This window comes from Camponotus vicinus, unplaced genomic scaffold, assembly GCF_025532165.1.
Source record: "Camponotus vicinus isolate PSW18456_S1 unplaced genomic scaffold, iyCamVici1.0 SCAF_8, whole genome shotgun sequence".
NCBI classification, from domain to species: Eukaryota; Metazoa; Arthropoda; class Insecta; order Hymenoptera; family Formicidae; genus Camponotus; species Camponotus vicinus.
The window spans coordinates 10,858,258-10,883,152 of record NW_028141980.1 but is presented as its reverse complement, the minus strand read 5'-3'; the positions used below and the strand labels follow the sequence as shown (position 1 = coordinate 10,883,152).

Sequence of the window (24,895 nt, the reverse complement as noted above, 5' to 3'; positions counted from 1 at the left end):
TAGAATTTTGAGAATCAAATATCTGAAGCTAGATCCATGTCAATTATTTGCCCTTGAAATCATAGGCTAGCACTTTCTATATGATAATGCGTGAGGGCTACTTTCACTCGATAAATTGTGATTGAAAAAGGATATTCAATGCGCTTCCCCCCGCGATTTTGACTTTGGCCACCGCGCTTTGCAGCCTCAAATTCTATTCAACATTCTCGTATTCAGCATCCTCGCGCTCGCACGATTCGAAATTCTATGTGCGCGATCATCCCGCTCGGCGCTAACCGAAATAGAGTGCATTCAGAGACAGCGCTGGAGCGTGAAGCATGATCGAGACGCTCGACGCGTCCATCCCTGCCTCTCGAGAAGCCTATCTCGAAGGAGCGAGGCCTGCGGCTGGAAAATATTTTGGTATCCCATTGACGTTGGTAGTGGTTTCGCAACCCCCTCCTCTCTCTCCATCTCTCCTTCGCGATGCGTCGTCGGCGGACAAAAAAAAACGCACGCCACGTAAACACAATGGCGCGTCCGAAAACGATCCTCGATTTCTTCGGCATTGTAGCTGCGCTCTGGGAACAACTCCCTCCCGCTCTTCCTCCCGTACAGTAACCATCGGAGGGACAAATTTCACCCCTAAACGCGCAAATAAAGGATAAAAGCCGCCAAATTAGCCCAGCGAAAGCGGCATAAATCAAAATATTAGAAAACAGCCGCGTGGATGCAAGCGGTCGGTGCTGGATGAAGGATTTATGGGATCGGTCCGGCGTACCGGGTCGACGTGAAAGCGAGGGCGTGCCCCCCGTTCCCTCGTTCCATCTCTTTCCTCTCGATGCCTCTCTCCTCGTTCGCGCCTCCCCTTCTACAACTCCCTCTGATGCATCCTGCAGCGCGGATCAGCGCGACTTTTGTTTAAAACATGATCTATCGCTTAAATACCTAAAACCGGACTATTTATGGGTCTGCCACCTAGGGAGGAGGGACGTCACCCCGGACAGTGGCAGGATCCTCCACTCCTCCCTTTCTCCCTTTTTTTCGCCAAGAGCGACGCGTCTATGCAGGTGAAATCCCACGCCTTTGAATTCTCTCTACGAACGTGAAACTTTCTCTCTTGCCCTCCCTGCCTCTCCCTGTTCTACCCCCTTCTGTCCTCTTTCATCGATGAAGGGCATCCCCAAACTCCCCCTCGAATGCAACGAAATTTGACACATTCCCTTTATAACGGCAGATATTCTTTTATCATTTGGACACACTTTCCAGACGGCGCGATCGAGGGTTCGAGGCTCTCCTGTTCTCTCTCTTTCTCTCTCATTTATTCTTCATGTCATGGAGTCTTTACAAAGGTGCTATCTATAGTGATAGCAACGACAATATGGACTCTCGAGCGGCACAAAGCGCGCGGACAAAGCGTGAATAGATATAATATTTCCTTGGACATGCAAATGTCTGTTGCGCAATTACGCGCTACTGCGCATTTTGACGTGAACCATCGTAGTGAATCTTGCCTAAACGCATGTGTCCTAAATCGATTACATTACGATTACAGACGAGAATTATTTTGTCAATAGAAAGAAAAAAATTTCTTTTTTATTGTTAGATTTTATTTTCAATTTAATCTAATATGTAGCAATCTGTTTAAGCAATCCAAAAAAAAATTTCATTTATCTATGGGAATAATCTTATAAATTACAGCTGTAATTTGCATGTGTCAACAATCGACAAAAGACGAAAAAAATACTTGTACATGCTTATAAGTATTTTAATCGAAAACAAGACATATCTGTTATTTTTCGTTTTTTTATTTAGATTTTCAGATACACATCGATTCTCGCGATGCGATAAACACGAGGGAGATTGTTGTTTCTGCAGCAAAAGTACACGACATATATATCTTTTCTTTCTTTCGTTCTTACTCTCCCGCCTTTTCTAAAAGAGAAACGAAAAATGCACTTTAGATGGACCATCGATAGATAGACGAGCTAACGAACAGGGATCCTTTATGTCAGAAAACGAAATAAAAAGCTATGGAGATTGCGACGAAGATTATGTCGACTTGGTGGCGCGGAAGCTATGTCGGATCAGCCTTGTTAGACTCATCATATACATCTTTATGTTATTGCACAAACAGAGCGATGCAGAGTATTTTATTTGCCGAAAGAAAATGTCTTTAAATTTTGATGCGCGTTACTTCGAAATATAATTTTCCAACTGCAAATGCGTTGGAATTCTACATGCTTCCCATAAGTGTTGCATCGAAATTATACGAGAGGTTGTTTATGTCGAGCGAGCGCATTACGATTCATTAATATTACCGAGCAAACGTCGAAAAATTAATATTGTTGCAATCATTAAAGAGGCATTAATTGACATTTTGAAAACGATACATGTTGTCAAAGTTAAATTTCAAAAAGTATATTAGCTCTACAAATGACAGATAAAATTTTCTTTTTAAAAAGATTTAAAAAGAAGATAAAAAAAGTTCTTAATATATGAAAAAAGATAAATATAAAACTTAATGAGGAAAATTACTATAAACTTTGACAAGTCATTAATATTGTACGAATCAATATCGCGCATTTTTATCGTGCTTTAAAGTAATGTAGAATAGAAAAAAATCTGATTATCCACGATTATTTGTGATTTCCTTCCATGTGCAAATTGACAGACAGTTATTTCGAGCAAATCGCCGACTCGCAAGTGTCAAACTGCGTAAAAGATTTCGCTATCATCGCGATCGCTGTCGAATCTTGTTTTGCCAGTCCAAGTTCGCGAGAGCGCGACAACAACAAGCGACAACAGTCGTCGACAAGGCCCTTACGTAAAGGTACCGAGCAACGATACAGTGACGCCGATAAGACGAGGGGGGTCATGCATTGTCGCGAAGATACGTAATATACGCGTACCCGCGTGAATAATGTATGTAGCTCGTTGTTATCTATGGAGCGACCGCTCGCCATCGACGCGGGATACATATAGCGATAAGAAACGACAGAATCGTACCTGATGTCCCGGGCTACCGTGAAGATAAGCCGCGGAATAGAAAAAAATCGGAGGCGGCGAAATCGGATGTGGCACGGCTAAAAGAAAAGGAGGAAAACAGAAGGGAGAGAAAAAATCTGTAACGGAAAGAGGAGAGAGAGAGAGAGAGAAAGAGACAAGAAAAAAAAGTCGTAAATGTATTTATGTATCTCGCGCGATTGTGATCCATCGAGATGCTCGTCTTTGCTTCTGCAGAAGTACATCTCACCCAGAGCCACTTTGAATGACTCTTGCAACACGTCAGTTATAAACATACAAACCATTATAAACTGACTCTCTCATCTTTCTCTCTCTCTCTTTCTTTAGAATTGTAAGTTTGTATTAATTATAATAATTGTCAAAGCTAAAGCTTTTTTCTCTACTTATTAATATGAATTAGAAATATGATTTAAAAACCAGAATTGCTTATTAATTAAAATTGTATTAACTAAAACTTATGTATAAAAACTGCTAATCATATTAATTACTTAGAACTAAAAAAATACATAATTTTTTGAACGTATAAAATACAATACAAAATAAAAATTAATCGTAGTTTTCAAGATCTCGAAATGCAAATATATATAATAGATGGATATGAGAAGATTTTGTTCTCTTTTTCTCTCTTTGTTCCCTGGATTGATATCATCGGTTATCTTTCTTTATCTTGCAACTCGGCTTTTTTTTCCATTGCGTTATACGATCACGTTTATAAGTCGTGTCGAAAAACCGCGGCATCGATCGCTCAAGATATATTCACGAAGACTCGTTTTACAACACAGTACAACCGATCAATACGAATCTACATTGCGTATTGTCACACGACATTCAAGAGAGGACAGATCGATTTGAGCGATCGATCTCAGGGAAAATTCAGTGTACCGTCCGTGAGTTATAACAAGGAGCTACTTTGATAAAGATCGCTCGAACATCATTTGCAATGCGAGTTTTGTACTGACATCTCGAAGAATCGATTGAAAAGAAGAACCAAAACAAGCTCATGAGAGAGAATCAAATTTAAAGAAACTAAAATTTGATTTTGATGAAAAGAATGTATAATTCACGTAATAAATATGAGATAGAATTAAAAATTATTACGTTTATATTGCAGCTACAAACTAGCGAGAGACAAAAACTGTTCGTAACCATTTATAGCACGTACGGCCGATGATGGCGAAAATCCATTTTTCATCAAGAGGACAAGATCGTGGCAGGATGTAGCGTGCATTTTACCTGATTCTTTAACAGGGAGAACACAAGGCGAAAGACAAAAGCAGACAGCGAATGTGCCGATCTCGCTTTCCGGAACCATCGGGTGCAGTCTCGGGAGTCGGGGACGTTTCTACTTTTTTTTCTTTTCCTCCCGCTTTCCCTGTGCGTCCGCCATCCCCGACAGGATTATCTGATCCTTGCTCTCATCGCCGAAAGAACAAAACGCGAGTGACCCTATCTGGCCACCATCGCGATCGTGGTACATGATCTACGCGTCGCTGTCCTTATCTTGCTCCGATCAAGGATACTTACTTATTGTTAGTCCCGGGAAAGAGAGAGAGCCTCTTCCATCCCTCGGGACCGCGGCTACCATCTTGCCGAGATTGTGCCCCGCACGTCGTGTCACGTACGAGTTGCAAGCTAGTGACAGATATAATGAATGTCCCGCTTGCACGCGATCCGTTGTTCTACAAGCACCGCTCCCATGTTAATTGCTTCGGTGGAAACAAAGATACTGGTTATTGTTAAGATTTCTTTTCTCCGTCGACGATATGTTGCGCAAACTCGAGAGAAAAATCTCGCACGTCGTATTATTTAAAAATATCGATCGTAAAATACAAAGAAAATTAAGTAATTATTTTAATTTAATTAATAAAGTCAATAAAACATTTACGGACATAATAAGTCTTAAGCGGCATATATGAAGCGGAGATGATAAACGAAGTTATAAAAATGAATAATGATGGATGCACTTGAATGCGTGTTATGTTAAGTAGTTCGCGAGCGCTTAATATTTTAATAATCTGTCAGAAAGGGAGAAAGTTAACGGTGAGAGATTCGATTAATTTTAATAACACGTTCCACGGCAATATACCTGTCCGACAGTTTTAACGCTGTCGAGGGTGCGACATCAGCATCAACGGCACAAGTTATCCATGTTTTCCTTTACGGATAAAGCAACGTCACGGCGTGACGCGTAAAACCGGAAAAGTTCAGCCCACGTTGTTGCACCCTGCAGAGAGAAAAACGATCGTACAGGTGCGACGCCGAGCGTCGGAAATCGCACCTACCACAGAGACGACAAGCGCGCCCGTCAAAGATGTGATAAGGCCGGTGATAAACGTCCTTCTTCGTCCCATTAGCGGATCCAACCCATTCGAGATACGTTCGAGAATGGAACGTAGTCGAGGTTGTCTTTTCATCAGTTCCAGTATAAATCAAAATTATCTCTAGCATCAGATCTAATCGTGGAAAATTATATTATCCGTCATATTTTTTATGATTAAACGGCGGCAAATTTTTAATCGATACCTTAACTTGTTTATATCTGCTCCGTTTAAAATGTATACTTCTTCATCCTATCAATCTTAAAAGTAAAAATTTCAGGTATAAAATATGGCACTTTGCTTGGTAAAAGATAACGTTTGCTCTTCTACATAACTGTATTTATCATCTAAAAGATTACATTTTATAAAACTGCTGCAAAAGGAATTTCCTTTATAATTCTTCGTAATGAACTAACCATGTCAGTTCAAAAATTCAAAAGCAAATAATCAGCAATAATTTTAAAATATAGTTAAAATATTTTCCAGTAAAAAGATAAGAAGCAATGCTTGAATGTTATTCATCAGAAAGCAACACATCGCACGAAAGCAATCGCTTAAAACACTCATGTCAGTCTTATGGTTTTATCTTTGATACCATTAATAAAATAAAACAAAACTTGGAGAAGGATGTCTGGCGATTAAGTGCATTTCGGTGAGGCTGCTCAACGTGCCTCAAAGCAAGCACGTTTTATGCTGCCACGATATTCGACTGACAACACCGATAGGATCGGGGAAACCGATCCTCCATGGGCGCTGCAGCTAAAGGTGGAATCGGCGATGCAATGACAAAAGTGGATTGCGTGCTGCAGGATTCGGAGACACGACGGAGGTATCTAATCTTCTTCATGGGTCAGGTCGATCGCGGGGGAAAAGATCGTGAGAAATCGCGACGGTGGATGCGAGGGAAGGAGATCCAGCGAAATGAAACCTAACGGGATTTGACGTTCGTCGAATTCCGCGGGATCACCTATGTAAGGCGAACTGCTCCGTGTCTGTTACAGAATTCAAAATGTTTCCTAGGCATTATCTGTTACCATTTCACGTTTTCCGCGAGTCTGGGAACTTCCTCGATGTAACAAAGTAATCTCTCGTAAAGATTATTAGTCTTCTGTTGCGCAATCACGTTAAAGGAACGCTATTATCTTGAAATACAGCAATTATCATTTAGAATGAGATAAATAGATCGAACATATTATCTCGAAAATAATTATTATCAATTTCGGAAATTTTTCAGTTAAGAAAAAATATTTTTTTAATAAAAGAACAGATACTTCAACAATATACACAAATTATTATATATCGGAAAACACGTTAAATTTACCGAATTAGCGAACTAACTGTAACAATATACACAAATTATTATATATCGGAAAACACGTTAAATTTACCGAATTAGCGAACTAACTGTATGTATAATAAGCTATGGTATGTATAAGCTTAGGCGCAGTAATAGAAGTAATAGAAAATGTTTAAGCTCATTTTTTGAGGACTATCAATTTTTCGCTAAGCACACGTACATCGTACGTCAGTCATGCCTTTATCTAGCGACCATTATCTGTCGGACATTATCTACCTAGTCTATTTCGATACGACCCTGCATAATCACGAGTTGAGTTTTTTGCTTCTCTTCAATACAAAATATTACTTTTTTTGGCATAGTATATATTTGCTACTAGCAATCAGCGAATCATTGTAAAGTAGCGCGATAATGTTCCGAGAACAAAAATAGAGTGCCCGGTGTCTGAAACACTCAAGTCCTTTCGATGCTCGTAAAGAGGCTCGGTTAGTGAAATTTTCGAAATCGATCTATGGTTCCCATGAGACTACACCTGCAGCTAAACGATATTTCACCGGCGCCACAAGATGCCTTTTAAGCCTCAAAAGAGAATGCAGCTAAACATGTGGCGCGGAATCGTTTTTTAAAAGAGCACGAGAAAAGAATTTGAATTTATTGTATAGTCGTAATTAAATTATTAATTAAATATTAAAAAATATACGAGAAGCATATCTGTTACATTTTCACTGTCAAAGTTAAAAGCAAATTTTATACTTCAGACTAGTTGGTAATTCAAAAAATGCATTCGCACAGAATACAAAATTCTGTTTTATGCAAATAACCGGCATGACTCATGCTAAATATTCACGAGAAAACCTATTAATAAACATACATTTTTGTAAACAGCGTGTCTTCGGCATAGATAGAATTGTTTAATTGATAAGAAAACCTTTTTAAAATACGCCTGGATACGCCTGTAAAAAGCAAAAAATAGCCTAAGAATATTAAATATTACAGCGCATAAATTTCAATATGTTCTACAAGTTGCAATGGCAAGAAAAGAATTGACATTGCAAATATCGGAGCCTAATAAAGTATGACATTAATCGACAGCATTGAATTTTCTCCGTAATAATTCTATGTCAAAATTGGCGAGCAACATCTTATATAAGTCGAGTTTTCATTCGCTTAAGCGCAACACCGAAGATCCTTTTAGCTCTTAAACAATAGCCGCGTCGCGTCAACTTTCTCATAAATTTCGCTGCCCGTCCCATTCGGGGATCCTCTTCCATAATTCGTCGGCATTATCAAAACCACGTCGACTAAAACAAAATTTTCTGCAATAAACATAACGCTCTCGTTGATTTAATAAAAACTTTTCGATGTAAGAGATGCAATTTTTTTCTCTTTCTGATTATTAATATACTACATTTTTTAAATTATTCCATAAATTAAAATTTTTCGATAAAAATGATGTTAATATGACAAATTTCATAAAAATTTGAAGCACAAATCACCGCAAAGAAGGAGAGAAGAAACTTCAACTACAGTTCAAAGAAAAATCATAGACAAGAACGGAAACATCAAACCGCTTGAGAAAATAAAATATACAAAAATAGTATGTTAAGTCCAAATCTTTCTTATATTTCAATGTAATTTCGGCGATAGAGCGAAAGAGAAACTAAGACATAGATATCGAATGCAAGAAAAGCGAAAAGAAAGATATAGAGAAGAAGAAGCAGCGATAGAATCCCCAGAGATCCAGGTAGATACTAATGGGCGCCCATTGTTTTTTCCCCACTGTTTTCCTACCTAGCAACGTCCTTACAACAGGTCCAGTTCCCCGTTCATCAGTTAACATTGTCCGTAGCATTAGATCGTTCTTGTTCCAAATTCGAGTTGGAGCGCGCGCGATCTACCGCTTTCGAGGAATGCAAAGGTTCGCCCTGCAAGGGGCGCACGATTAAGAAAAAGAAAGGACGAGAAGGGAGGAAGAACAAGCGGAAAGGGGAAGCGAGAATGAGACAAAAGTCGAGGACAATGGGCAAAGGTGGAACTATCGTGTAAACGAGATCGCCCGGGTGGCGAACAACCGTGGTCAAGATGAGGGTTGCGCCACGAGCAGAAACATACTTCCGTCTCGTTTGTTCGACCTGCTCGGTCTGTTTACCTTCGCGCGAACAATCGGCCGCATCGCGGTAAAACAAACAGCAGTTCGTTTTCACACCGCGTCAAAATATTGTACCGCGCCGGTGCAAATGCAAATGCGGGGTTGGACCGATTCGTCGAGGTTTCGTCCCGGTTCCCCAATTAACCGTGTTTGTGCGCGACGACGAGGATCTGAAAATATTTTGACTTTGTGATGACACAAAAGTCATGTTTTAACCAGATACGAATAATATTGTAAGGAAGAAGTTTTTGCTCGGAATTCTTAATATATGGATCGTTTATCACAAATTATTATCCCTTATTTCAAATTAAAAAAAAACCTTCAATAATATTTTTCTTCAATATCTGATATCTAATATTTTTCTCCAATTATGTAATTTGTAGAAGAATATATTTTAATTATTTCTAAGAAAAATATATATATTCTAAAAAATATATATTCTATTTTTATATATTTTATATACTTATAGAATGCACATCTTTTTGGTTAACATTCGAATATGTTTCTACCTGCGAATTGTACCGAGCGCGATAATCGCGACTGGTGCTAATTCGCGGGGCGCAAGATTGATGTCTTATCTCGAGTTAGGCTCGACGAGATGAGACTGCCAAAGAAGACGAAGTGGGTTAAGAAGAAGAATGAGAGAGCTGAAGGATGGCAAACGTGCTTCGGAGGGCCCTAGGGAAGGGGATGGTGTAGTTGTCTTTTAAACGGAGCAACGTTACGTACCCCTGACGAATGGACAGGAGGAGGTGCCGATATCTCAACCGTAATTTATCACCCAGCTAGACCAGCTAGAAAACTGGCGGGCCCCACCACTCACTCGTTCGCTCGCTCGTTCCTTATGTAGACACGGGCCCGAAGAGAGAGAGGAACGCGAACGGAAAATAGAGAAAGAGGAAAGACACGAAAAAGAGACTATGAACGCGCTGCACTGCATTCTCTCTTTCTCTCTTCTTTTCTTTCGGGCCCCTCAGGGCCCCGGGCCAACCCTCATTACCACGCCTCCAGACTTCCTAGTCATTATCTGGTGGTTCCAATACCGAGATCGAATTTCATCAGGAATCCCGACACTGACATTCCATAGGGATAATCATACCCGTCTTTTGCCCGTATGTGCAAAGTCTTTTCCCGTGAAATCTCGATTTTTTATGCTCGACATAATGCATTTTACATAATTTCACAGAATTACGTGCACTTTACGCTGCGCCGTACTTATCATTAACGCTCAATCAAAACCATCGAATACATCGCGCAATTATAAATTTTGTTGATAATGCGTTATGCGACTATTACTGGTCATTCATTATATTTGCACCATTATACTGGCATATTAATATATATATATATATATAAATACGTTATTTTTAAAAGCTGTAAAATATTGTAAAAGAAAAATTATAAAATAAATACACGTATATATATAAAATGGCAAAATATAATATATAAAATATAAACAAAAAAATTCTTCTCGAATTTCTAAATAATTTCAGAAGAATGTAACAAATAATAAAATTACTCAAAACTTATTTCAATATAACAATTTACTAAACATACACTTCACTGTCCTAATTCCAAATTTTTTTTATATAAAATAGAAGAGCTGATGAATATCGTACAGCTGGTTAAGATCGATATAAACTGCCAGACAGGGATGAAAACTCAATCGTTAGTCGGCGCGCGACCTCAATTTTCTCAAAAATTTCTAAACGTCTTTAGAGCAGCGAAAATTTCTCGAGATAGGTCCCGGAAGATTCCGCTCGTGGGTTGGTTGTAAATAATTAAAAAGGTCCGACAAAACAAATATATCGTTTCGCGCAGTGTGATAGATGATGTTGCTTATTCAGCATCCTGAGTGAAGAGAAAGAAGAATAGACTATCGTCGGAGAAGGCAATGCGATAGATGGGGGAGGAGAAGAAGAAGGAAGGAGAGAGAAGAATCAAGACTCGGTGGGCTTTTAGGGGCCTTACGTGGACCCAGAGAGGGTTCAAGGGCGTGCTGGACGTTGCCGAGGCAAGGAAGGCGAGGCAATTAGGAGGCACAGCAGGGTGCCAAAATCTTTGCCCTCTTCCTCTTTCTTTCCCAAATCAAACTACCACCTCCCTACGCCCACACTTCCTTCTTCTCTTCTACTACTTCTTCGGCGGGCTGGGCTCCTCGCTATCAAGAGAAACGTCATTACATCTCTTCGGGAATAGTATATCTTTGATGAATTGAATCATGATGCTATTAATGACAATTTAATATTATTCCCGATAACACTTTTGCATTCTGGAATTCGACAAAATGGTACAGAAATTTTTAAAAATGTAACTAAATTTTGATATTTTTATAAAATTTTTAATTTTTTTATGCTTTACAATTGTTATGAATCTCAATTTTAATCTATCAATATATTTTTAATTATATTATTTTTAAAGTAAAAATTAATATTAATTTTAAAAAAATATTTACATGTTAATTTATCAATCTTAATTTGATTATTTAAAAAAATATCCATTTAAATTATATACATAGTATTATATTAATAAATTTTATTGTATTAATAGTGAGATTATTATTTTTTACAGAATTAAAATATTTTTAATATTATATAGTTTTATTCAATTAATTCTTGTATCATAAATATTTATCATTTAACATTTATTATTTTTAATAAATTTCATCATATATCTATCGGAAATAGACGCAACTTCGTGCCCAACTCGGTAAAGTAGAAAAGTCTCATCCGATATAAGTATCGATTTAGTTCTACCTAGTATAGGTATTGATTTAACGGACCATTGTCCTGGTAGAAATCAACCTTTCCTAGAATAGCTAAGTCTGTCTTGATAAAAAAGTAATAAACTTTGTCTAAGTTAGATAATATTTTAATATACTCTATAAAATATTAAATAAAATAATGTTATATTATGTATATATTATAATAATGTTATATTAAAATATTTTTAATATTATAATATTAAATTAGACTTGTATTATTAGATTACAATATTTTTGAAAAGAAAAAAAATACAAAAAAACAAAGAAAATAATAATATTTATAAAAATAATAATATTTATTAAAAATAATGATATTTTATAGAAAACAATATGTATATATAATTTACATATATATAATTTTAATTAAGAAATTGTCTAAAATATCCTCGTATAAATGATAATTCAAAAATCTAATTTGCATTTTAAATAAATTTGAATTATAAAAATTTAAGAATTTCGTATCTTAGATACGAAAAACTGCAAGTCGCTATATCAATAAAAGTAATTTCAGAATTGATCGGTTTCTATAGTAACAGACAAAGAGCTTAGTAATGAATGGGATTCACCCTGAGAAGTCGGGTTACCTCTCTTCATAAAAGACTAAAAGCCGCGCAACAATTTCCAGAATAAAATTTCTACGCAATTAAACTGTGTAAAAAAATTAACAATGGCTACAAGGATGACAGAACGGTGTCGAATGTGCAGTCGGGGATTACAATCTTACAATATACCCCTCAATACATGCGAGAAGAAGGAGACCTACACTTTCGTGAAGAGCCCGAGGGCGATATTACACATTCAAAAGAAATACAGAAATCCTCCGATGTAAGTACAATTAATTCTTTTTCTACCAAATATTAGATACAAAGAATTAAAACATAGAATAGAAATTAAAACATAGAAATGTGCATGATTTAAATAACGAAGAATTTGCGAACTTGGAAAATTGCTTAATAAACATCGACAAACTTATACAAATCTAAGTTTTTAAGAATTCACAAATGAGCTTTTTTCACAAAAAAGTATTAAGGAGAAATATCTTCTATTGAGCCATATATATATGTATAACTGAGTAAAAGATTATTATTTAAACATATGTCAGAAATATTTCCTAATTTTATTAACAACTTATATTCTTTTTTCAAAAAGACAATGCGATGAAAATCATAATTGCACATGCTGCTGATAATTGCATAAGCCACTTAACCTAATTAATAAAAAAACAGCCTTTTTATGTTGATATATTTTCACGTTTATTGTCGACGCAACAAGTGTACGATATTCTTGTAAACCATGTTTAACGACCTCACACAAATATACGCCCTAATCATTCCCTGAATTAATGAACATTGCAGGCATATGATATGGAAAACAGATTGTATTCGTCTCTTTACAATACATGCTACATATTTAACATTGTGCTAAGCTTATTCGAAAGTGTGAACTTTCATCTTTACACAAAAGATAGACACCTATTAAAAGTAGAGTCATTCTATTTTTCGCGCATAGTCTGTCATTAATTATTTTCATTCTAACAATTTATGATAATTTATTTATTTTATTATCTTATTTTTTTGTTGACAATTTATCTATTCCGAAGAAATTATTAAAAGTACACTTTCTCTCTCTTTTTCTATATTTTCTAAAACCGAAAGAAGAATATCGATAACTGAAAAAGCACAGCACATCGATAATGCAATGGCCATTTAATCTATATATTACTGCGCTTATAGACGACAAGAGGGAATGACCGCAGTTGCAGTTGATCTTATCGTTGACTATTGTACACGGAAGAGTACACAGTATGATATACTATGCACTCGCTTTATGCGATTTCCACTTCTATATGGAAGTATAGTTATACTATAGAAATTCCTCCCTTCCGCACAAATCTCGCATTAACGATTTAGGATAATATTTTTATTAGCAAATCTAGTGAAAATAAAAGATCTAAGAGAAGAAAATTAATTTTTCGCAATAAACAAAGTTTTAAATTTCATAGAATTTTCAAAAAAAAATTTGCATTTGTAGCTTGTAAGCTCTTCAATGCGAGTAAATTTAAATCTCGTTAAATTTATTAAATCTCGCTATCGATTGAAAAAATATTAAACAAAACTATACATGATAAACTAAGGAATTATTTATACGAATGTATCATTATAAAGAACTAATACAAAAGTGACTTGCTTATATATACTTACCATTTTATAAAGTTCTATAAAGTTAGTGCACAATACAACTCTGTTAAACAACGGTTTTTCTGACTGTGACTTGGCTACTATATTTAGCATAAACACATACATTAAGCCCTTCGCATGTTACATAATAAAATAACTTGCGAGTGATATTGATTAGAATAAAGAAACGCGCGCTTTATGTTACATTCGGAGGAAACAATCGAGCATGAATTAATAATAATAACCTCTTACGTAAATCTGCCTTAAACGTCAATTCTTCGTTAATTAATTAAGAGATCGATGAGTGATCTGCGTGTTATAGAGAAAAATCGTAGTGTTTAATAAAACTGTTTTCAAGTTAGATGGAATAGAAAATTAAAAAAGCATATATATATATATATATTTTTTTTTAATTTTCTATTCCATCTAACTTGAAAAGTTTTATTCAACATTACGATTTTTCTCGATAACACGCAGATCACTCATCGATCTCTTAATTAATTAACAAAGAATTGACGTTTAAGGCAGATTTACGTAAGAGGTTATTATTATTAATTCATGCTCGATTGTTTCCTCCGAATGTAACATAAAGCGCGCGTTTCTTTATTATAATTGTGCGCATATAAGTGCCCTACTTATTTTATCGTTTTTCTAACAGTAAAATATGCTTTTTAAGCATATAATTGCATGCGACGTTTCACGCAAAATGTGTAGAAAAACTAGTCGGAAATTTCTTCAAGGACATCCGCAACGTATTAATATTAATATAAAGTGCAGCAAAAATTCGCATCTTTACTGCACATTGTATTAATACAAAATGTAAAATTCACATTCAATCATGATTAATTTATTTTTTAGATAAAAATTAGTTAAAAAACCTCTTTAGTGCGGAAAAAGCAATTTGAAGATATAAAAGATAATTCTGAGATGCAGTGATTTCTATTTTAGGAGCTGAAGGAGAGCGATAATGTATGATAAACTACTATTGATGGTCAAATACAATAGCCGTGAGTCACTATTTGTGGCACTGTTCGACTATAGATCGATCAATCGGGCAATTACGCTCATGCAAAGCGAAAAAATGATCTTTTATTACACCGCGCACGAACTCGGCGACAAACTTTTATATTATTAAATTTCTCTTATCATTGTCTGGATCTCGATGATCAATTCATTAGATTAATATTCTTGTAATAATCTTCTAATATATCAACAGCTTTATTCATAAAGATACCTCCTCGTCAGATTAATATTTTTCTGTAATATGTTAAAAGCTCTATTGATAAAGATACCTCATCATAAATCTAGATATAAAATAGATGAAATTTGCAGAAAGATAAAATTACATTATTTGTAAAATTCATAAACGAGATATCTTTAAGAGACCTTTCTAAAATAAAAAAGTAAAATAAAATAAAATAACATATTACTTAACTAATTTCGTTTGCTAAGAGTAAATATAATTAAATTAATAAATACTCGAGTAATAATAAATATGTTAAAAATAAATATATTAAAAAATGTTGAGAATAAATAGAGAAAATAGAGAAATAAATAAATGTTAAAAGTAAATATTAAAAAATGTTGATAATATATCTTTAGGAAAACGAGACTTTTGCAAATGATTTTGCCATATATATGATCATATATAAAATACGACGTATTTGTGTTTTGGAAAATTAGAATTGCTTTGAAAAACTGTAATTTAACATAACTAAAAGTAAAAAAAATTTATTGCAAGCGTAATATATTGTTACATAAAATATAGTCCATATTCATACTATCCCTGATCATACTCTAAATCTAATTTTTCATGCACATTTGCATAAATCGCGTGATAACAAAATGCCTTACTCATCTCATAATTCATTTTCACCTATCGTTCTATCACGTGCATATACTTATTACGACTATGAAGCAAAGCAATCAGTTATATCTTCGAAAGAATTGTGAAAGATAAGAAACCTTGACGTCAAGATTATTTGCGAGCAATGTTTTCAACTCGATGTTACACATATATATATATAAAATTTCTTTTATTAAAAAAGAATTGCGCACATTTTATTTGCTTAAATCGTTAATTTAAGGTATAAGTTGAGCTTTCGCGATAAAATCGGCCGCGATCAAATACGCAATTTCACCTTGAAGTGTTGCTAAGTTTGCAAGTTCCCGGACAGGTTCCCTAGACGAGTAGCGGAACCCACCGTATTCCACCCTCTGTCGGACTTAAGCATGCGCAACATTCGCGGTGGTCAGCATTATTGAGTGGCCAGTCGCGGGGGTGAGAATATACGTGCAACCTGACTGCGGTCTATATCGGTCGATTCTAAGGACATTGTCCAGTCTCTGAACTCCCCCGCGAAACGGTCAGTAATGTCGCAACCGTACTCGACGAACGACTACATTTTTCCTTCTCGATCTTCCGTGACCAACAAAGCCGCCGATTCGGCGCGAATTTCGCAGTACGTATCGATATAAATTAATTGACAAGGATATTGAAATCGATATAATTTCGCACAATTCTAACTCTTTTATATTATAAATACGCAAAAATGATCTCTGTCTATTCATAACAATGAGATTTACATAGCAAACGCGTTAAAATATTTATAGAAAAACGATGCACATCCGAAAATTAAAATTTGTTTAATAAGAATAAAAATTTTTTAAAGCAGAATAATTTCTCTTGATAATAATGCTGTTTATGTTATAATATCTTATCATACTCTTAATCATTTAAATAATATTTGCACAAAAAATCTTTATTTTTTTATATATTATTTTATCAGGATTAGTACACACGAACATATTTTTTCGCCATGAGCGTTAAATTATCGCAAAATTACTGCTCATATTTCGCAATTAAACCAACTTGGTTGTAGCTAGATCTCGTGACTCAATCGATTGAATAATTCAAGAAATAATTACGAGCATCACGCTCGCGTGAACTTCGTTATGTTTTCACAAATGCAGACGATCAATGAGCAATTAATAGACACCATAATTACCTGAGATTTTCGAGAGGCACATCTCCCTTTCTATAATAAATAAAATGACTCGAATAAAAAGCAATATTTTTGGAATTTTAAAGGAAAACCACGCTTGAAAGGCAAAGCACATCGCATAATTTTATTTGTCTTCGATCGATTCACGATGTCCGCCACGCAATCGTGCGTCTAAAGAAATTAAAAGGATGCCAGCCGGTATTTCGGCTCTGGCGCCATCGACAGACGCAGAATCTTTCGATCATGAGACGAAGAATCCACCAGCCTTCACGATCCTGCAGAAGGATGGCTTGGACTCGAGTCTGCCGCTCCTACACATCAACGAGAACGACGAAATAAACGCGCCACGACTCACCAATCTCAAGAACATGAAAAACGCGATAAAGAATAATCTCCATAACTGTAAACGCATCAGTAAATCCAACGAACATCTAGTTCTGGCTAGCCTACAATCAAACCAAACCAATCCTCTGAGAAAGAAGCACCAGAGCAAGAGTCAGGATAGTTTAAACGAGGAAAGACCGCCTGTAATTAAACCCAGCATCATCCTATCCACGGAAGACTTCAACGAGATACTCAATGCGAAATTAAAGAAGATACAGGAACAAACCGAGGTCGAGCAAGGTCGCAGATCGCCCAAGAAGTCTATCTCGCCGCATAAAAAGCCATTTATCACGACCGTAAGGTCAGGAGAATTTCTAATGCCTCCGCCGGAAGTGGCGGCCCTACTCGGTATCGCACCCAGCGGAACCGATGAAGAAACGACAGACGGATGCTCGGTTAAGAGCAGGTTTAAACCCTTAGTATCGTTGGCCAAGAGACCGGAGGTACGTCACAGTAGTCACAACGCCAGATGTCCGGCTGCCCTCAAGGCTACCGTGGACTTCTCTCTTGGCATGATGAACGCCACTACCATCGCTACAGCCTCAATCTTAGACGAGCGAGCGAGAAGATTCAAGAGGAGTGAACCGCCGTAAGTGACGCTGAGGCGATGTAGCACGATCGCGTTATGAACATCGTCCTGGCTGTTCAATTAGCATGTCGTCCTTGTCTTTTTATAATCAGCCAATTTATAGGAGCGGAATTCATGATGCTCTCTTATTTTACAAAATTTTCATTTAGAGAAATATTTATCTCAATTTTCTAAAATTATATATTATATAAAATAAAAAGGTTATCATTTTTTAATATCTTCTTAGGTATAATTATGTTTTACTAGGAAAAAATTTTACTAGTTCAAAATTAATAATCTCTTTGGCCCTGAAAAGTCTCCTTCCGTCCAGTGGATTTGGTTTGCGGTAATGCGACCTCGAACCTTTTCGCAGATGCAAATCGCGATATCGAATCTTACGTTCGTTTCATATCATCCCTGCCGAAAATTCGATGCCCAAGACAACGTAGCTGTTGCTGAAATAATCGATCGGTCAAAAGAAACTGGCCGAAAGAAATGTGCGAAAAGATTTCACCTTCTTCTCAATAAGCATGTGTATATGTGAAAGATATGAAAGAGCGGAGGGTATTTCTGACTTAAAAAGCAACGGGCAGCGATGAGCTCGATTGAAGCGCGTGAATGAAAAATGATGAGAGGCACTTCGAGAGGAGGAAAAGGGCGTATAAGAAGAGCGGGAATTGTTTTTCTAGCAGATTCCCGCAGGCGCCGCGAGCTTTACCGAAAAAGTTGGCACCGATCGAGGGCATGATGAATATGCTGTCGACGCTTCGCGGGTAACGAAAACACCTTATACCAAGTGGCACCACACTTATCACTGATCTTTTATTTGATAGCAGCTGCTTTCTCCCCGCTTTTTTTTTCTTCTCGTCGGTCTGATTTATTCTCGTGCGCTTGCGGTCGTGTTTGAATTATCTCTCTTTCTCTCTCTCTCTTTCTTTAAGTCATTGTCGCTCCTGATGCACCACGTTTTAAATACTTATAGAATGAAAATTATATTTCATGAAAATGATCGATAATATTATCCTTTACTTCTCCTTTATTATCAAAGAGAGTTTTTTGCATAATTAATTACTATACTAACATAAATAAATTTGATATAGGATTACGTTTTTTAAACAAAATGTCCGATTTTTTTACTGTACAACAATTTTATCATGTCTTTGATAACGAAATAAATCTATTAACAATTGCTTTCTGCTATAAATATAAAAAAGCAATTTTAGAGAAATTATCAAGAAATTATCCAGTCATCTGTAAATATACGTAGGCCAATCTAAATGTGCTGTGCACGTAAAAGTATGTCATCAATATATAATAAATTTTACCGTGCTTGCGATAGACACTGTCGTGATTGTTATCGGAACATTAGCGTGCAGCAGGGTCGTAGACACCATCGTTTTATTACTATGCGATTAAAATGCTTCATTAAATGCGAACAGACAATCGTATCTGACACGAATATAATTTTAATGACAAGTTGCAAATTTAAAAATCATTTCGTTTTTATATATTATAATTTGCTGCATAGCGTGACATAATCTTTTAATCGTTTTATTTTATATAAATATATATATAGTTAGTATATACTCGTCGACAATAATCGAGAGAGCAATTGGATTTCGTATTATTATATATCTTGACTCAAAATTGGAAAATATTGGCAAAACTAAACAACAAAAATGATTTAATAAAAAATTGGCGAAATATTTGAAAGTCCAAATAAATTAAAATAAATTAATATAATTAAAAAATAGACAATTAATAAAAAATTAGGTATATAGAAATCACTACAACTTTATATATATTATTACAATCTCAAAGAAACTTATTATTGCAAAGTTTGTCGATGTTTGCTCAAGAGCGACGAGTCTTGCAGCAATCATTACTCAGCATGTTAAACTCAGCTGAGCTTTTTTCAGATTTGTTTGGTGACCATTAGAAACTGCATTTCATTATAAATCGATCGTTATTTTGCAGCGAACAATCGGTTCCTTTCGGGAACATCATGTTTGACCGTCGCGTGGCTCGCGGAAGTACATTCGCTCCCGTTCCTACTCTAGTAAGTATTCTTTGTGAGTCTTTCAAAGTAAAAGAATCGTAATTTTTTTTCATTTTATTAATTTCATTTAATTCAATTTAATTTCAATTTAATTAATTTTATTTATAATTTTATTTATAACTTTATTTATAATTTTATTTATTAATTTTATTCATGAAATTCGCATTTGCCTAGATCGATGGGGAACAATCGATAGCAGCGAGGCAAGCGGAAGCGAGACGAAGATACTTGGCGAGGAAACGTGCTCAAATGCAAGCTTGCAGAGCGCTCGTTACGAGGACGGGTTCACCTCCTCCGGTTCCTGGAAGAAAGCACGAACCAGTTCAAACCGAAACCTTTCTCGAGGAGGTTAATTAAAATTCGCATATATATATTTTTTTTATTATAGCAATGAATTATTATTTCTCATTTCGACAAATAAAGCGCAAATTCAAATGTTAATATTGATTTATTATATTTAAGCTGGCCGAAAAGCCGGACGAATCCGAAGTAGCCACACAAACCGATTACTTTTTGGAAAAACCGGAACCACCAAGATACTATACCGGCAAGATTGGTCAAGATGCTTGCACTCAAATTGAACCAGGAGAGGTACTTAACATTTTTTATCATGACACTAATTTTGTAAGATATAATATTTGTATATAATATATTTTTTTACTATGATATTTTCAGCTCTTTGATTATGACACTGAAGTTCAACCGATTCTCGAGGTGTTGGTAGGCAAGACTATCGAGCAAGCCCTAATCGAAGTTTTAGAAGAAGAAGAAATCGCTACTCTCAAAGAACAGCAGAGAAGATTTCATGAATTACACGCTGCTGAAAAAGCTGAAGAGCAACGATTGGCGGAAGAGGAGAGGAGACGTAGAGAAGAAAAGGTACTATTTTCTCGGATTTCAATTTTTTAATATCTCGACAATCTTTTAAATAACTCGCCTATTTTTTTATATTATCATAGATAGATGAAAGACGCGCGCATAAATGATTAAAAAGCAAATGTTTTCGATCCATTTCAGGATCGACGATTGAAACAACACGAAGAAGAGATGAAGACTCAGCAGGAAACCGAGGAACGAGTTGCGGCAGCGGTATTATTAACGGGATACATTGCTGAACTTTTACCCGCAGTTCTGGAAGGCCTGAAAATGTCTGGCTACTTATTGGACGAAATCAAGGCCGGTTCGTGAGCTCGCAAGAAATACTGACTACTTTTTCTGAATTTGTTAACTATAAAGGTTTCTTAATTTCTCTTTATTTATCGATTTTATTTTTTGTTTAAGTTTCTTTTCGTCCTGGATTATTTTATTCTTTATTTCATCTATAATATATTAAATTGCTGCGAATATCGTGATTTGTTGCAGATGTCGAAGAAGGTTTCATGCCGTGGTTAATGAAGGAAGTTAAAAAGGAGATGGGCAACATGATTGAAAGCAGAGAATTATTAATGGGTAAGGCTGAACGGAAAGTAAACCGGCAAAAGTGTATTTATTCTTTCTCAAATTTCATTTGAAATGTAAGAATAAAGTAGATTGGATAGAGATTGATTTTTATAATAATTATATAACTTTATAGAGAGATAAATTTATAGAATAATTTAATTGTACAATTTTTTACAGAAATTATTAGAGAAATTTTGGAAAATCGCGCGCGGACGTACAGACAACTCGGTGAAGAATATGATATTTCAAAGGAAAAGAAACGTGATGAGCGTGACGTAATAAGCGTAGATAATTTAGAAGAAGGTGAAACTGACAGCAATTTCGTGAATTATGAATCACCTGCGATGGAAAATCAAAACGTGGTTTAATATGGTAAATACGTTTGTATATATTTGCGATATAAAAATCGAAAATTTTATTTATAGTTAAATCAGAATTTTAAAAAACTTACAAAAAAATTAAATACAATTAAACCCTAAGAGAATGAGCCAGGGCGTAAAAATGAAAATTACGGATCGTAAATATTTTATGAGATATGTACAATCCGATAATAATTTTCATTATCGCGCAATTCGATAAGTGTTAATGATGCACTTCGGTTAAAAAACGAGCAAATCGTAGTTAGCTTTCGGATTTAGGGATTCACCTTAACCAGCACAAAAGCAATTTCCGAGCCCGGTACCTTCTACATTAAGCAGTGTACACAGCTGTGCAACAAATCCATCTCCTCCGCTTGCACCCCCTGACAGGTCACCGCAAAGCTCGCAATCTCTATCGCAAACAGTAACTATCGAAAGAACGCAAAAGATCCATCGGAAATTAATTATCGATTCTCGAAGTCAGCGCGGCGTAATCTCTCATAGAAATAATGTAAAGAAAAAGTTAACTTTCGCTCAGAACGATTTATTCTAAAATAATATTTTTAAACATTACACATTTTTTCATTATTGGAAAATTTTAACACGTATTGCTTTAAGAGAAAATTTAATATTCTTTTTATATATATTAATATATTATTCGTAAAACGCACATGTGATGTTAATAATTCATCACTTATCTATTTGTAGTCTAGACTGACTTGGGAATCCATAATGCTGCACTATGATTTCGAGACAGTTAAAGAAACTCATTACATTCCAAGATGTAATTTATGATTTGTTAGATCCAGTTCAAAGATATTTCTCTCCAAAAAAATTAAGTATATATTAAATAAATAAAAATATAAAAACAAAATTTATAAGCAAAACATATTTTTCTTGTCACGAATTATTCCTGTTTATTAAATTGCAACCTTTTTAATGATTCTCTCGAGATTTCAAGATAAAAAGATCCCCTAGTTGGTATCTTAAAAATCACTTTTAGACTCTGGTAAATCGATTTTCATGGATTAACATCTAATCCGCATTGAAGAATTGTCGCAGCTGAAAATATATCTCTTACGTCGAAAATAACAAATGTAACATCATCAAAATAGAATGTGTTCTTGCTATTACTATTTGGACTATTATTTCAAATAACAGAAATTTTTCAGTATAAAGTACCACAAGTGTTGTAGATTAATTATATCAATAAGAATAATGTAAAAACAGATGAAAATACCAGCAGGATTAATAAGGTGATTAATAAATTAAATTTTGTATAATTGTATAAATTGTATAATTTATAATAATTCAGAGTATATAAATTAAGTAAAATTTTGGATAAAGAAAATTTAAATAGAGGAAATCAGAAAAAGAAAGTAATGATAGAATAAACGAATATTTTTACTTGTGTATATAAATCTCAAAATGTACTATAGATTAGGAAAAATCTCATTATTATTTTTACGTCAATTATCCAAACTAGAAAAAATTAACATTTTTAATTGCATGAATAAATATTAAATATTTAATTCAAGACAAAATTATATTTAAGGAAATGTATTTAAATTTTTTCTTGTATAAATTTGTTCATGAAAAAATAATATTTTTCAAAATATGTTCACATTGTTAACATACATATTGTTAACATCAGTATGCCTGTATGTTCACTTTAAGCATGACAGATACTATGTGACGGGAGATCATTTTCGAAATCTATCTACGGACACGCATAGATCACCGATACACCGCAAAAGTAAAAAAACCTGTCCGCTCCAATCAGGATTAGATCAATCATAATGGGATGAGGTTTCACGCTGAATTGAGATCGGCACAGTTTTAAAAAGCCACCCACCCTCTTTAATTCACCCCTGGCGACGCTGAGGGAGCGGGGTGAGACAAGGGAACATATTGTATTGGATTAAATTAAGCAGGGGGCTACTTTCTCGTACCGAGTATTATATGCACAAAACTTGTGTGCCAAGTGAGTCGTGTTTTCCGGGGAGCAGTCTACCACGCGGAGGGGAAAAAGGAAGACCAAAGGGGGGTAAAAGATGTCCGAGATGCACCGGGCCGAGACCGGTATATGCCGCGAGGGATCTGACATTATTTTGTCATGTGAGCTGTGTCACCTGCATCTCCACATGATTTTTTTCCTCGCTGCGAATATGACACATGTGAATTTAAGAATACTTTATTGTTAAATTGCGCAAAATAAACAAAGTAGCGCGAGTCATATTCTTTTGAACAAAATATATTACTATTCATTTTTTTTTCAATTTAACTTCACAATTTTCACTTATATACGATAAAAATCCTTGTACAATTTGTTACATTTAACATAATTTTATATTTTGTAAAAAACTATTTCTCTTGGTTACTCACTCGAGTGAAAATGAGACTGTCGTATTTTAATATTTATAGAATAGACAATCAAAGATTGGATTGACTCTTAAAATCAAGTAAACAGCTTCTAATGGTTAAATACTGCCTTAAACGCGGGGCGAGTGATCAGGGATAGAGAATATATCTGTGGGGTATTCGACGGTCACGTGTCATGTTACATGGCACTCGTTTCTGCGGACAAGGGCAATATGTCGATGTGGCACGTGAACAGCGGAAATGCACTTTAACTTTTCTCTTGTATGGAATGCAACACAGACAGATTTGCGACACTTTAAAAATATACGTTACATCTAAATTTTTTTCTGTATAATTTTTGTATAAAAATTATCCAAGACTGAGTAATTATTACTATTATAATAATTGTTAGCAACATTGATATAAATATTATTGTTTTAATATTTCAAGTAATATAATAAATATAGAATCTATCTATAAGTGAAGTAAAAAGTAATATAATATGAAATGATAAGAAAAAATGAAAATTATCGGAATTGTTGAATAAACAAGAAATCGCTAGAGCTCTAGATGACGCGATTCGCAGCGAATATTAATAATACATAAGCCGCCGTCTCGTTCGCGTGCGGCACCATTAGGGATAGACTTTTGACACTTGCAGAACCGAGACGAATCACCTTTATGGCCACCTCCCCGCAAAGGCGACCATAACTCAGAATTGCAGTAAAGGGACGCGAAACAATAGCATTGGTTCCCTTTCTACGTAGTAAAAGGATGGCACACGCATCTCCTGCCATCGACAATCCGAACTCGATACGCATAGACCGCGTCCACGCATTTTTAAATATATGCAAAATATACTTATCGATAACGATGATATAATATAGAAAATTTTTATATAATGAGGTGTATTTATGGTTAAATTTAAATAACCCCATAACTCGATCCCAAATGCTTAATCTTGAAACAAAACGTGAGAACATATATATGTAATCGATTGTAATATTT

General features: G+C 35.2%; 2 protein-coding genes across 7 annotated transcripts in view; one reads left to right on the top strand and one right to left on the bottom strand.

The window, feature by feature from the left end:
* Positions 1-24,895, bottom strand: part of LOC145976060 (uncharacterized) — a 48,283-nt gene that overhangs the window by 15,181 nt on the left and 8,207 nt on the right. Inside the window, exon 3 of one of the 2 annotated variants that reach the window (XM_083106980.1) lies at positions 10,853-10,931. The exons of the other annotated variant lie outside the window; for it this stretch is intronic. Within the exon in view, the coding sequence (XP_082963106.1) occupies positions 10,875-10,931 (57 nt within the window). The 3' untranslated portion in view covers positions 10,853-10,874. Of the gene's footprint in view, positions 1-10,852; positions 10,932-24,895 lie in introns of those variants that run through there. 2 annotated transcript variants of the gene reach the window in all.
* Positions 16,014-23,715, top strand: Rsph3 (Radial spoke head protein 3). 5 transcript variants are annotated; one of them, XM_083106379.1, is made up of 11 exons: positions 16,014-16,173; positions 16,803-17,689; positions 18,358-18,441; positions 19,646-19,727; positions 19,902-20,075; positions 20,190-20,318; positions 20,403-20,606; positions 20,745-20,907; positions 21,090-21,176; positions 21,345-21,539; positions 23,204-23,715. In XM_083106379.1, exons 2-10 carry the CDS (start codon positions 16,905-16,907, stop codon positions 21,533-21,535), a joined length of 1,899 nt encoding a protein of 632 aa, XP_082962505.1. In that variant the 5' UTR covers positions 16,014-16,173; positions 16,803-16,904; the 3' UTR covers positions 21,536-21,539; positions 23,204-23,715. The 5 variants fall into 5 exon arrangements, with proteins under 5 accessions (XP_082962505.1, XP_082962506.1, XP_082962504.1 ...); XM_083106380.1 differs by lacking the exon at positions 23,204-23,715 and adding an exon at positions 22,235-22,800 and having other exon boundaries at positions 18,361-18,441; XM_083106378.1 differs by lacking the exon at positions 23,204-23,715 and adding an exon at positions 22,235-22,800.

Bases quoted from the DNA above. Each gene is read 5' to 3' on its own strand.
- Rsph3 (XM_083106379.1), top strand. From the start codon at position 16,905: ATGCCAGCCGGTATTTCGGCTCTGGCGCCATCGACAGACGCAGAATCT. The intron at 17,690-18,357 runs GTAAGTGACGCT...TTGTTTTTCTAG, and splicing joins TTCAAGAGGAGTGAACCGCC to CAGATTCCCGCAGGCGCCGC. The intron at 18,442-19,645 runs GTAACGAAAACA...GTTATTTTGCAG, and splicing joins ATGCTGTCGACGCTTCGCGG to CGAACAATCGGTTCCTTTCG.